The sequence below is a fragment of the Ixodes scapularis genome, unplaced genomic scaffold (genome assembly GCF_016920785.2).
Source record: "Ixodes scapularis isolate PalLabHiFi unplaced genomic scaffold, ASM1692078v2 PGA_scaffold5__190_contigs__length_132052651, whole genome shotgun sequence".
In the NCBI taxonomy this organism is placed as follows: domain Eukaryota; kingdom Metazoa; phylum Arthropoda; class Arachnida; order Ixodida; family Ixodidae; genus Ixodes; species Ixodes scapularis.
The window spans coordinates 38,704,151-38,719,534 of record NW_024609880.1 but is presented as its reverse complement, the minus strand read 5'-3'; the positions used below and the strand labels follow the sequence as shown (position 1 = coordinate 38,719,534).

The following is a 15,384-nucleotide window of genomic DNA, read 5'->3' as shown; positions in this document are numbered from 1 at the left end:
GTATGGCCCATGAAACGAATAACTAAAAAGTTAAGTAAACTATATCAGTCATTTAACGTTGTGATCATGAGAGTCCTCTTTTCATTTAATGTCCGCCGAGTGTCGTATGCAGAGAATCATGACGGCGTTTACGCAACCGTCACAACCTTCATTTTTGTTTTCTCAAGATTTGTTTTTATTAACAAAGCCCAAAAAAATATTGTCCTTTTTATCATACCATTCGACCATGAAGTTTTAGCTCAAAATGTAAAAAATCTGCAGGATTGACGACATCAGGGCATTGATACCACGTGACTCGAAACGTTTGGATGGCCTTGATGAACTGATGAGATGCTTTGCTTTATCTTGATATCGTGACGATCTGAAGCGTAAAGTACCCACTTGTTTATTAAGGGTTCATGTCTATAAAGTAATTTAATGTTTCGACGAGTCACCTAAGATTTATATTATGACTTATCACGAGAAGCATTCGGTACTCGTGACGGTATTAAGTACTTGCGACCGCCGTTATAGTACAGTATACACCAGCACAATGTTTACAAACAAGCGTCCGCATTTGCCACACGCAGTCATTGCGCATGCGTGGAAACAAAATTCGGGAAGAGAGAAGCGGTTTGCGCATGCGCAGGAACCGACAGTAGCGCCACCGCTGTGGCATGACGCCAGTGAGCTGCATTAGTCTATAGAGCATTCGTTAAGTTCAATATTCTATTCTATTTGACACACCCTAGGGTCGTATGGCGCGTTTACAATGTCCGATTCCCGGTCGGATCCGCGCAGGCGGCAAAGTGCATTGTGGAGCAAGGTGTGAAATCCACTCGTCGCTGGTGAAAAACTAAAATATAGGTCCCAGACTTATCCAGATTTTCCACCAAGGACGAGTAGATTTGGCCACCCGGCTCTGAAATCAACTTTCTGCCCACGCGAATCCGCCCGGGATCCCGCAAGTGAAAACACGCTTTTAAATACAACGGTAAAGTCTACTTACACATAAGCGCTATAGCTATCCCTTAATTCTGGTTCTCGTCCGCATTACGTGGTGAAAGACTCTTTTAGATATCGACTGGCGTGCGTTGTGCAAGGCCGTGCAGTGTTGCAATACCATTATGCACGCTCGCGAACAATCCGTATCGCAACGTTTCCATTTTGTGCACGCAGACTCCATATGGAATAGACGAGAAGTGACGTGCAATACACTTACTTGCTCTTCAACTTGAAAGAAAGGGCCAGCGAGTATAAAGCCATAACGGCCGCGCTTAAAAAATTACTCGCATCCTGTAAATGTTCATTTCATTGCGCTTTAGTTGTTCCTTCACATCCAGAATACAGTTGTTTTATCAAATTTATATTTATTAAAGATGTCTTTCTAAAACAATTCCCGTGTGTGGTTTAAAGTTTAACTGCGCTTTTTTTTCTAAATTTATTTTTAGTTAGATGTTAAACACGTGTCCTCAAATCTTATTGATATAACTATGTCAGCGAAGCGAACTAAAAATCAAATTTTTTTAGAGGCTTGAGCTTTACTCATAACGGTCGGACAGTTTGATATTGGTATTTTACTTAATTATAACTGCATTGGTTGTACTAGGTATGCCTTTATACTTAAAAAAAATCGGACGTGCAATAAAAAAAACTATTCCGGTTACGGGCGTCTATATTGTTTTAAAGCCTATAAAACTTCGGGGTTCTCAGACTGAACTGTAAGCCAACCGTTGTTCACGCTAACAGTGCTTTGAAAGCTTTTCTTTCCCCCAGTGATGAGAGTGTGATTTTAACTCGTTCATCACTACGGTGCCAGAAACGTGTCGTCGATTAGTTTGTTTCATCGTCCAATCACGCGCATGCATAAAAAGTGATCCTCAAGTGGCAACCAATGACGTCCCAGAAGCCATCGTGTCATGATGTCGGATATGGATATCCTGGGGGGCGGTTGGTGTTAGAACTTCCTTCATAATGCACGAGTGAACGCGATCGTCGCTGTCGTCGCTGTGTCCCTAATGCTGACTGCTAACGCTTCCGCGGACTGTCAAGCCGAAGTAGTGGTTTGCAGTCAAACAGGCTCCTGCCGCATCCACCGACGCTGCTGTGAGACCGCCACAATAGTGGCCGGTGACAACACTAAGCTTCTATGGCATTGTCAGGCGCAAACCGAGGAATCCTCCTTTGAGGACGCGGCGATCGCACCAGTCGGAGTCGCATTCCGGGAACCATACTGTTCACCGAGGTCTTAATTATGGGTCCGTCGCGTCTCCTTCGTCCGGCAGAAATGGCCACCAAGTGGTGCACGGAGAACGGGACGTGGTACGTGAGTCCAGAGCACGGCCAGCCCTGGACCAACTATACTCGCTGCTTCACGCAGGGCGCGACCATGCCCTCCGAGAACATCTCCTTCTTCGAGGTAAGTGCACATCTTGGAATCACGCTAGGGTTTGAACCTTAATAGGAGGTTCTACTTTCTTTTACAGGAGCAAAGGCAAGGGCTGTGCGTTAGCGTTTGCTTTTGCGTGTTCAACTTTGCGCATGTGCATCGTTGCCATTCGCCAATCCAAGTGGCAGTTGGGGGCTGCGCGCACGCTCAGTGTAGAACACGGAAACCTAACTCAAACGCAAAGCATTTGTTTTCGCTCGTATGCTCGTATACGAAATACTAAGGCTCTCTTTTAGGATAGATGTCACGCGAATGTTTTAAGAAAAATTGACAGCAAACTTTATCTCCCAAGTCCTATAATGCGAGGAAGTATTTCTTAAAACAGTGGTTTTCAACCATTGATGTTTAGCGGACCCTTTGTGGATCGGCGGAGATGAGAGAGGACCCCAGTCGTGGTGAGGGGAAAAGACAAATGTAGGGTAATTATGATATTGATTTAATAAATGGATGCAACTAAAGGCTAGTGTGAAGTAGACTCGTTTTATTGACATATACATGAGAAAACGTATCGGAAAATTGGAACGTTTCCTCTCAATCTGAGAGAATACAACCATTATTGCCGGGCTTGACTGATGAGGCTTGGCTTCGCAGACACCTAGAGTGCCTTCACGGACCCCAAAGATTCCGCGGACCCCCATTTGAGAACCACTGTCTTGGAGGATTGATGGTTTGAATTTGTTTTGAAGACATTAAGGAGTCGTTTCGAAGAGTGAGGAAGAACCTGTGCTTTGTTCATTGATATTGTCCTCGTCTAGAGCGTTTAAACGTACCCCAGAGAGTATCGCCACGTGGTAACTTTAATAGGATTCATAGAGAGAACACACTTTAGCTTAATTGTTCGTATAGAACGTCGTACAGCTTGGACAAAGGTAGAGGAATGCGCTACGAATCGACAGGTTCTGGGTTTCATTCCTGGTGGAAGATAAAAAGATATTGGCTGATCGATGCGCGAGTGTATGTGTAAATTGTGTTTGCTCATATTGTCATGGTAACCTAAACGGTTCTGCTCACATGCCCTGCCGTTGGCTATGTGCGGACACTCGGGCGGAGAGATACATTTCTTAAAATAGAAATTTTCGTCATAAACCATTTAAGCTTTAGAACTAGAATATGCCAACTCGTTCGTGGCAGAGCTACTTGAAGACAAGTTTGGTCACAAGCAGCATGAAGGCACGGAGAGGAAAGCGAAGCTCTAACCAGAAAGACGAACATGTTCCAGCCTTTGTGCACCGTTCTATAGCGCTCATAATTCAGGCGAAATATTCCCAATGACTTGGCTTTGTCCCTGTTCACGTCATGCGATATCTCGCAGGAGAGAGCTGCTGGACATGCTCAAAATGCGTTCCACAGCTCAGTACACAATAATGTCAGCTCAAGTGGAAGGCGATTATTTGAAGGATTAATAGCTCTAACAATCTACATGCGAGTAGTATTGACCCTCTTCGTGTATTGTAGCCACCAATCGGCACCAATATAACGCTCGCGACCACACATCAATCATTATCTATGTCGTTTTAACTAAAAGAATTTTTGTATGAATGCACGAACTCTATACTAAAGAAAATGCAAGATTTCCCCCGATTGCATTTGGTAGGATCATCATCTTTTCGGACACGGTTGTGCCACTTTTCTTCCAGTTACGTTTTGGCACCGTCCTTTGTGTCGTTTACATTAATGACTAAATTATATGTACGCATTGGCGGCGGGTCCTTCCAAAAGTGAAATATTATCAGTAAGTAAGGCTGGGTTCAGAATGGCGCGGGTGCCGCCAGCCACGTATTCACCTCAAGCTAATAGCGCGAACGCGTTTTTAAACAAGCTACACTCCTTTGCGCATATCTCAAGAACGAAATATAGGCCTAATAAAACCCTCAGCTATACAGAACTAAACGTTGCTAAGCAATTTATATTTTAGTAGTGTGACTTCCCTGGCAGTTCACTTTATTTTTTTTTGTCTAATTTTGGCGCGCTTTTATATTACGTGTATTGCTCTATGTTAATTCCTTTCATTACTTGTCACGCTCAATGTTTATTTCGGTGACTGTCTGGAGCTGCAAGTCAGTCCCAGTTTTGCTTTGGCAAACCTGTGTCTGTATATATCATTTGCAAGCAATAAATGACATAATTTAATGACATAAAATAATATATCAATATAAATAAATTATATTGATGTATTATATCTATAAGTGACATTATTCGGATTAGCCTCCAAAACAATGTCAAAAACAGAATAAAACCTTTTTTAACTTGGCTGAGCATCAGGATGCCAGGTGCACATTTCATTCATATATTTCAGCAGTAAATGCGAACGTCACTCATATATCACTTGAGCCTCCTTTACACTCACCGAAAGTTGTAAATTTCTACTCTAGCCACGTTAAAACAGAATAAATGATTAGCGCGTACAGATGTTGCGTTTCATCATCAGTGGACATTTTCTACGTAGCTGCCGTCATCTGGAATTATGTAACTTCCACGCTAGTCGATAAAACATCGTTTTGTTCTCTGTATGCCATCGAGGGTATACATATATATTTTTTTAATTTATTTTATACCTGCATTTTGTAGTGGGCATTTTTATTTTTATTTATGTTATTTAGAGAATACTACTGGCCATTGAAGACACAAGTAGGAGTTTGGTACAACATATGAATTCGCACATATAACAGCAAACAAATAACACGACATTAAAAAGCTTACCACAATAAACTAGCAAATATACAGGACATACATATATAAAAAGTGGGCCGAGGGGGTGGAAGGGTGAGAACAGCAACCATCAAGCAGCATGTAGTGCAATCATGCAGTAATAAAAAAATGATCTATCCAGATGTAGCATGAAGGTTTATACAATCTTAAAGCTTCTGTGAAAGGGATGAACGTGCACCAATATACATAGCAACATGCTGATCATCAAGACGTTCGAGAGTTTGTACGAAGTTGGGGTCGTTAAATAGTTCGAGAGGTAAGCCGTTCCAGTCGCTAATAGTGAGGGAGGAAAAGTTAAAATTAAAGATGTTAGTACTCGCAAAAATGGGTGTTAGTGAACACTGATGTCTGCGCCTCGTAGAACTTGACTTTAAAGGGGAAATATATTGCAATGGGTCTATGTGAGTCTTCCCTTGTTTGAAATGAAACAATTATTTTAATCGGGCTAATTTCCTTCTGGTCTGGAGGGTGTGTATTCCGTTAGCCTGTATAAGTTTAGACGGGGAATCCAGCCTTCTATGTTTTCCGCAAGTAAACCGAACCGCTCGACGTTGCACCAACTCCAACTTCTGGATGTCTTTCTGAGTGAATGGATCCCAAACGACATTTGCCTACTCCAACTTGGATATTACTAACGAATAGTAAGCATGTAGCTTAACCTCAATCGGGGCTTTTTTTAGCTTTCTTTTAATGAAGCCCAACTTCCTGGATACCGAGGCACAAATATGGTATCGCAGCATTAAATATGGTAGGTGTCGTAAAAAAAAAAAATATGAATATATATATACAGATAGCAAAGCAAGAATTCTCACCCCTTCTTGGTTTGCTTGTATTATACATTCTCTACTTGATCCGGGTTGCAATGGCCTGCAATTTTTGTTGAGTACCACATGACAGTGATATGAAATAAGAAGGTAGGGAAAAGGTAATACAGAAAAGTGTCTATAGGGGATAATATTCAGGGTGTGTCTGACCAGTAACTATGTTTTTGAACACGCCCAGCCACCCTCGTTAGGCAAATAGCGCTTCCCTATTTTGATGCCGTTAATCCAAATGAATGGTCGTGATCCTTGGCATGAGGACTCCGAGGGGTAGCGTTAGTGTGGCCTTTATATTGCGGAGATTAAAGTCCCTCTGCATCAAAAAATAGAAACACAATGTTGTTCCTTTGCAGAGTTTTCTATTCTATACGTACTTGCCTCTTTTTTATGCGGCACGCCGGTCATGGTCGGCCCTACGTGGGTTTACGATATAGCCTTTGATCACATAATACGCTCCCTGTAATATCCAAATACTGGGTAATAATGAATGTGAGATAATGCGGGACGGTAGGAAATATGTTAACCAAAAATAAAGTAGCATTTGTAACATGATCGGGTTCTTCGGCGCTTCACTCTAGTCTCCACCAAAATGCGACATCATTTATTATTTAGAAGGCTCCAATCTGCTGATTTATTTGTGCAAAATGCCATAGCAGGTAAGTATCATGTCTCAGTAAATATTCCTTCATTAAAGATGGTCATACTCGGCCTCTCTCCACTTCTGCTCAGCTACCTTCTTTACAGACGGCCCCGTCCTCTTAACAGGTATTGTGAAGAGCGCCCCAGATTCAGTGAGCACATCGCTCATCCACCAGCGCTTCTGCGCATTAAGGAGAAGATAAGGGCTAATTAAAACTACCGCTTTGCAAAGTCTCCCTTTAATAAGGTTGCTAATTCAAAGTAACGACAATGAACAGTCACATGTGAGCGCCTACTGCAATTCAGCAGTTTTGTAAAGAAAAATTACGAATTATGAAAGTTAATAGATTGACGAGATAAGAAGCCCAATATGAACGCGCGGCGGAGGTCGCGGGATACTTAGCATCCCGAAGATCAGTGTCCGCCTTGTCAGGTCATTTCACTGGCAACGAAGGGTCTGTCTTGTAGGGACAAGAACGTGGTGGAACATTTCGTGCTACGAAAATAAGGCATGCTCCTGCGAAAAAAAAAAAAAAAAAAGGCACGCCTTGGAGAAATTTGGGCTCCGAAAGGAGGTCTTGTTTCCCCACGACTTCCATACCAGTCGTGGTTCGGGCCGCCCTTGCGGCACGTCCTGGACCAAGGCCGGAGTCTGTTCGGTCTAGGCTATCTCGTTCCTCAGCGTGGGCTCGTTACCTTCCGTGCGTCTCGAGCGAGTTCTCCGTGCGTTCTTTCTTCGTTGTTTGTATCTACATTACCCACAACCCTTGTTAGGGTGCAGTAGACCTGGGAGGTGTGCCGACTGCGTAGGCCTCTGCATGAGAGCTGGGTGTCCTGTTGCCAAATTCTGCCTCAAAGGGTGGGGGTGTCGGTTCCGGTCACAGCGGGGTCAGGAGGCCGGTCAGACAGCGTGTAGCGAGGCTAGCTTGGGGCATATTGGTGCTGCTATTTATTGCTGTTTTGTGTTGCGTGTGAAGCGATGCAATATTGTGTGGTTGCTTCCTGTTCCAAAGAAACTCGGAACTGACAGCGATCGCAAATACGGAGAAAAAAAAAAAAACGGAGCGGCGATCTTTAGTGCTCGGGGGCATAGTGGGCAACAACCCATGCAAAGCGCTCGTTGTTTCGGACGCCGATCGACGCCTCTGTGTTCGTGGGATGGAATGGTTTGATTCCAAGGTAAATAAACACTACTGATGCAGAGAAGAAATAGACGTCCAAGAAGGATGTGTGAACTGTGTCACTGCTCAGAAAAAAAGAATAATCATATTTCACCAGGTGGGATTGCCCTTTAATAAGGACAGCAGATAATGTCGCCCCATTTATTTTGCGACTTTTGACGTTTATTTTCATACGATGCTTGCTCACTATATGAAATCAATTCAGACACATTCTGGTTCACAATCTTTGGTTTAGTGTGGAGAAGTGAAGAAAAACTCACTTTAACTAATCCATGCTCACAAAAATATTTATTAACACCAGAACAATAACTAGGTAGTTAAATATCTGCAAAATGTACAGCTGGCAAAAAAGTAATCAAAAGAGCATTGCCACTAAAGTTGAAATGAGAGCAGCGCATATCATATCCTAGTCGAGGTTCCCTTTCGTAATGCTGGTTTGTATAGTGAGATAGACAACTATTCTTCTATAACCATAAAACAAACAAAACAAATAAAGAAGCACGACTACGTAAGTGAATGTCGGCTCCCAAATGTCATTAAGCTTTGGATATAAGCTTCTGCGGCTCGCAGAAGTCACGCTTTTTTAAATGGTGTGAGATAGGATGGAACATATTTTTTCACAATCGAGCAGACAAAAACGAACGAACAATGCGGCCATTTTGGCACTGAATAGAGCGTCTCTGCTGCAGCCGCCAGACTTCTGTCAACCTTCGGGTGACCGCGATGTACCCCTCAGCTCCCTCCCCGGCGTGCTTGCACCACGCGGCACTCTTGCGGCCGCCGAACGGCACAACTTCCCATTCTACTGCACCCTATCCTTGGCAAACATAGTTTAGCATCGCTATCTTGGCGCGCGTTTGGAATTGTTCTATTTCTTCGGAATTTTTTTAATGGACTCATTTCGGTTGATAAAGTAAAGTTTTCTTTATACAGTCCGCACCCGGTGTCTACTCAACACGTCAAAAAGCGGCCAAAATGCATTAATTAAAAATGCCTGTTTTATTACTGCATGACGAGGCTTTTATTACACATTCTTCATTATGAATATACTTCATTATAGGAGAAATGTGTTATAGCTCACCGTAAAAAAACAACCGTGGAACAAAAATATTTTTGTACGAGTTTGTCAGGGTTACAAAATACTGGAAAATAGTACGACGCAAAATATTTTAAAACAACAGTAAAATAGTTCACACATAAATAATACACAGACTGTCCTTCACAGATGTCCTTGAATTATACCTTCAGCGCACACTTGTCGGATACAACGGCAAAATATTAAGGCAAAAAAGGTGCTTGTTCAAGCTTCTGCCTAGCTCCGGCACTCTGAAGTTTTCGTCGTGTACGTAGACCGATCAGTGAAGTCCCGATTGGATGTTTTCGCTCTAAAACGACGAGTGCATCGACACGTAGATGGTTATATAGTTATTCATCCGACCTCTAACCCTTCGCGGGCCTGTTGTGAAGCTCTCACTTCTTGTTCGTCAGGTCTTAAGTTTATGAGTGAAGAGCCAAGAGTTCAGGGACTACCGCATATGGATTTAAGACTTAATCTTCAACCTCAAGGCCTGTTATGACGTTTTCAGCAACGATCCCAAAAACCGGTTCTGGTTTTCTCTATATTGGGTTCGGAATTATCCATACGCTGTTTGCCTTTTTTAGTTCAAAATACTGTCCTCACCTCTCATCGGCTAGTGTCAATCGTCAACATGACCGACTGCTCTATGCCGGGTACACAGCATACCTTCTTCGTACAACCCTTCAGTGTCTCATCTCAGCCACCAACCGTCCTTCGTCTAACTACAATGGACACAGACACCCATTCTGGGCCTGTACTCCATATGTGCCTAACACCGCCCACCGCCTGAAGAGTCTCGCTGCTCGGTTCATCACGAAGGTGGTATTCACATGTAGAATGCGGTTAAAACAAATACGGTAAAAGGTGAATAACAAAGCTCGTTCACCAGTTTGAACCATCAAGCACTCCAACAAGCATTTTAAATAAAGAAAAGCTACTTTACTCTATTCCGCTGAGTTGTCACAGCCAATACATCGGCAAGACGGGACGATGCCTGAGCGTTCGCCTTAGTTAACACTTTCTAGTAGTCAACAAATCGTCATCTGACTCTTACCAACCAATTGTTGTGCACGCCCGCACCTGCCATGATTGGACCCCTAGCTATAAAAACACTAATGTGCTTGGCTCGCACAAGGACAAGTGTGGGCGAGAAATAATTGAAGCATTCAAGGTCAAGAATGCTACAATGTTTCAGAGACTTCGTTGTCGTTATCGACAAAAGATCTGGAATTCCTCGCGCCAGAGTTATCTTGGAAAAAGGCTTCTTAAATGTTTTTTTCTGGGAGTTAAATTCAGCTATTTTTATATTTTTCTTTACCCATTTCTATCATTTGTCTGTAGTATTTACGTTTTCCTTTAATTCCTCTGTGACCAAAGTGATTCTTGTAGTGCGATTGTCATCATACAATATGTCGTTGCTCGTTCAAAGAACTGTGAGAGCGTGTCTGTCCCTAGTCCATTTCAGTGGTTTTTTTGTTTCTTTCTGTGCCAATTATAGTTTATTCAAAGCGTTCCCCTACGTAAAATTAAAAAACAAATCATAAAAAAAGGCATTTTTTTTTTCTTAAACCAAGTTTGAAAATTACTCCGTCTTCTTTTTATTGTGAGGGTCTGTGTGTGTTTGTGTATGTGTATTTGTGTGATTGTTTTCTTCTTTTCTTTTCTTTTTTTTTTTTGGGGGGGGGAGGGGGTGGTGGTGGTGATAGCAATGAAACAAAAAAAGTTGTGTTCTTACAAGCTTTGATTTAGAGTGAACATTCACTTGCACAACCCCTGAAGCTTTTTTTTTCTCTTTAAGTTGTTCTACAGAGTGCAGAGGTTTGTGAAAATTTAAGCTGCTGTGTTTCATCTCACTATTTAAACGTCTAACCACCAACATTGTCTGCACAAAAATACGTTAGGGACAAAGAGGTGTCGAGTAAACCCGCTGGGCTTCAGTAGGGGCTTGGATGTTGCATTGAGCAAACAGGTATGAAGCCACCGGAAGTAAGCGGCTTGTCGCGAAAGTGAGCGCTTGACAGGCTTTTCAGCTTTTTTGAGTGATGGTTTGAAAAGCGGCCAGGGCGCAGGATTTTTTCTTGTTATCTCAAAAGAGCCTGGCTGTTGCGCAGAAACAGCGCATGCAGAACCGAGGACCCTCCTGGGAACCATTCGATATAAAAATTTCGAAATCCTAGGTCATAAAGCCCGCATTTAATCCACTTTCAAACATCTTAGTCTCGGGATTCAATTGAAAATTGAATTATTAAAAGCCGCTTAAAGGCAGACGAAAGAATGAACAAAAACATCGACTGATTGTACTAGGAACTCCAGCAGACTCTGAACTCCCGGGAGAAGTATCGTACTTCCCGTGGCTTCACTTGCGCTATTCTTGGAAAGCCACTATTCGCCATCCAGACACGCTATAGTAAAGATCGGTGAGTATCGAAGAAAAGCGAAACGGCCCATTTGCATAAACAACGACCCTACAACTCAATTTCCAAACATTGCGTAAGCATATTAAAGGCTTCTAAATTAGCTCGTTTATTTGGTATCTATATTTATAATAAATTACGGCGTCGGGAAGACCTTGATTTTATGCGATTTATTTGGCTTGTACTCATCGTTTTCCGATTTGGGATATTTCAAGAGTAGTCACAAGCTAAATGTGAAAACTATCGTTAAAAGTATGACATTTTTGAGCTGATCAATATAACACTAAAATGTCTAAACATATTCCCCGAAATAGTTAGCTCAAATATGATGTCAGTGTGTTCGTTTGTGCTGCAGCACAAAGTGTAACATTAGATGATATCCAGTGGCAATCATATTACTCCGGGAAAATATTTTGTGCCATTTATGAAGAGAGATGAAATATGCGTGCACACCTTTCATCAACGCCAAAAGTGGGCGAGAACACGTGTTATTGTTACTTTTATTTCATGGCTCAAGAAATACGTTTTTGCCCTACTAAACAGAAAGTCACATGCATTCATACAGCCCACATACTATACTGTAGTAAGGTGAATAGTTGAGATTACTGAGAGTTGTGAATGATTAGTGGAAACAGCGTTAAAAGCCAATAACAAGAAGGAACATAGAGGACATGACAGGCAATGACTCACGAATATGTGGTTTACAAGAAGAGAACGAAGACAAAACTCAAAATCCTTCGCACGTGCGTTCGGCACACAACCCTACTGAAAATTCGTCTGTAGGGACAGTACCCTTAAAAACCTCTTAAAGCATTGACGGTAGAAAAACAGAGGACGAGTACCGGACGGCACGTTTCGTCGGATCGTTGTCCTCTATGTTATTCTCCTCTGGCACCGTAACTTCAACAGAACGCTCCATTTTCAAAAGCCGATTGAAAGATTCATTGAAATTTCCTAAGACGCCTGACGTACCTTTCAAGAATTTCTGAGGGGTGTGAGAGGTTCGTTATAGCTTTTCAGACACCTGTGGTGTCTGTGGTCATGTTTTCCGGGAAAGCACGTGAGCCATTATTATAGCATTAACGGGACTGTGGGAAAGATCACGTCACCCATCAGGATACACGCGTCGGGGAAGCCGCTTGGCCACTTTGTATCTGCCGGACTTAGGAAGGGTCGCTCAATGTCGGCTTTCCGTCCCAGACATGGACCAATCTCATGAAGCAGCTAAGTGTGCGGATATAAGAGAAGGTCCCTCGGTGTCCTCTTTCTTACGCCTTTTGATCTGTTCAGCCTCATAAGCTCGCCCAGCGAGCAACAAAAAAGGTGTTGGGGACTCCATAGCGACGGAACCAGGGACGACACCGTGACCTGCTCCGGATTTTATCAATGGCTGCTGATGTGGGTTTTGCTTTCGTGGTTTTCGCTAGACGTGGAATTGGCAGGTTGAGTGTGTGTGTAGTCCATCCCCACTATTTTAAGAGTTAAACTTCCGTAGATTTCAGGAATTCACCCAGCGAGATTGTGAGTGCCTCTAAATTTATATTTTTGGGGACAAAGAACTCAGTTTCCACTACTTTCTCTGATATATTTCATTTAGAGCTGCTTGCACCCGGGTTTGAGTACGCGTTAATTTTTATGGTCTTTATGATTTTAAACATGCATGTAAATATCAATGTCTAAAATAAACTTCGAATGACTTTTAAACAACTAAATTTTTGGTTTACAATATAATCATTTGGGCGTCTAAAGGGTTGAAATGTTGAAGGGTCTGAAGGGCTGAAAAGTCTGAACGGGCGAAGGGCTGAAGGACTGAATGGGTGCGAATATCTGAGGGAGTTTCAAATATATTTGGGCTGAGGGGTATTTTTAGAGCCCCAATGATGACACGTGCTGAACCCTGATCATCTTCTTTAGAAATTCCAACTTTATTTTTGATAATACCCTGACGCGTGGCTCACATGCATATTGAAAATAACACTTCAGCGTTGATATGTTATGGAGCTCTTTCTTCTCTTCAACTCCGTTCAGCCCATCAAACCATACAGCCTTTCAAACCCCTCAATCCCTTTAAGAAACATAGGCTTTTCCGACACTTAAGCCCTTCAGGCCCTTCAACCTTTCTGACCCCCACGGACCTTGAAATCCTTAGACGCCAAAATGAATTTGAGCCATACAACAAAATACTGATTAAAACGTTATAGAATTTTATTTCATACGTTAGAGTTTTGCATGCATGGTGTAACTGAAAAGAAAATAGAAAATAACATATGGAGTTGCTAGAGATACTAGAGAACGGCGACCAAGCAGTACAGCCCGCGCAGTCTAGCGGGTGCGCACTGAGCCAAACGGTGGAGCAGCAGCGGCTTTCTTCAGATTCGTGCTCCTCCACCGCGCTCATGATTGCGACAATTACTTTTTATAGCCATGTGCCCGTTATGAGATGGGCGCTCGCTCTTGTAAAGGTACAAAATTTTCTGTTTTTGGAACTTTCCCTTTTTCTTAACGAACATCATGTTTGCTTGAATTATTCTTTTCGCTCCAATATAAACATGTTAGACTATAGGTCGGCCCACTCCAAGACTAAGTTGGGTATAGCTCGTGAGTGTTATACTCGGTGATGAAAAAATCGTGCTTTAACACACTGGCAGACAGCTTAAAAATACAAACTGACAGGCTGAGAGGCCCAGGATGTTCATAGGCCTCTTTCTCAAACTGTGCAGGCATTTTGTTGAAGAGATTGAAAGGCATTCAAGGGTACAAACCGCACTGCGTAAAAAAGGGGCCTGTAGTCATCCTTTTTGTCGTATGTCCAATAGAAGAGCAGAGCTCGATCTAGTTTTCCTGTACAAGATTAGAAATAGCGCATTAGAGAGTGGTTCGCATTTACGTTATGCGAATATTCATGTCCCTCCTTACTCCACTAGAATCGCAATTTCTTAAATGTCCACACGTCTGTAACCCCTTTCTTTTTTACGGGCAGAATTATTATTAAACAATATTTAGAATGTCGAAACTGAAATATTTACTGATAATATGGCGTTCCTGAAGCAAGTGAAAGTGCTTCACGAATTCTGTTTTTGGTTTCTTTTGCTCCTGACTGACTCTGCACCGAAGAGAAAACCCGCTGGTTGCTTTTGTGCACATGAATTAATATTACTAAAATTCTTCTTCTTATTAATATTATTACCCTATTAAAACAACACTCCAGCCCGGAATGTGTTATGGGATCACCAAACCTACAGACGCCATCAGCCCTTCATCCAGTTAGACACCCAAATGAGTGTTGTGAACCATATACCCCAAAGGGGAGTTTAAATTGTTATTGAAAGTTTATTTCAGAAATTGACTTTTACATGCATGTTGCGACTCAAAAATACGATAAGAACCAGCTTGTGCTCAAACCGGGCGCATGGAGTTGTTACAAAAGAAACCGGTTTAAACAGAATCAACCAAATTTGTTTGCGCAAAAAAATTTACCTTGAGGTACTCGCAACCAGAATACAAAATAACGACAGCAAGAACAACCACACACTGCACCAAACTTGATTACATTTCGACGAATGATCGTGAAAGGCCAATAAAACTTGGCGGCGTACTTAAGATAAAGTGATAGTGAACTTCAAGTCTATGCGTCACACAGCACAATCATAAGTCAAACCTTTGGAACCACCCAAAAGGACTCGACAGCGCTTGAAACAAACATCGGTAGGTGATAGAAATGACGCTCCGGTTGATCGCGAGCAACTAACTTGTGGTCAGCCTGAATCTACCGCACACGAAGGGGAGGACGCCTGGAAGTGGAGGCTCTCGGTGAAGTTCGCCGGCCGTGCAGCATTGAACGAAGCCGTTGACCGGACTCGAGGGAGCTGACCGTCTACAGCTCAATGGAGTCCGCTCGAGACGGAGCTGGCGGCGGCCGAGATTATGCTCCTTGAGCTGGCGGCTACTTCACTGGTCGGAAGTTATCCTTTCGAGTCTCAGACTCTCGAACGGCTCTTCGTCACCTCCAAAGCTCGACATGGCACCGCAAGCACGGACAGCGTGCCTCGTAGGCAACCGTAGATTTTCATAGGGTCTCCGCAAGCTGCAAGAGTGCTAGCCTAAAAGTCGCGAT

General features: G+C 42.7%; 1 protein-coding gene across 2 annotated transcripts in view; it reads left to right on the top strand.

Annotated features, from left to right (window-relative positions):
* LOC115321878 (parathyroid hormone/parathyroid hormone-related peptide receptor) overlaps nucleotides 1-15,384 on the top strand; it is a 287,428-nt gene that overhangs the window by 165,319 nt on the left and 106,725 nt on the right. For both annotated transcript variants that reach the window (XM_040500603.2, XM_040209763.3), the window contains exon 3: nucleotides 2,265-2,398. In XM_040500603.2, coding sequence (XP_040356537.2) covers nucleotides 2,265-2,398 — 134 coding nt within the window. The remainder of the gene's footprint in view (nucleotides 1-2,264; nucleotides 2,399-15,384) is intronic.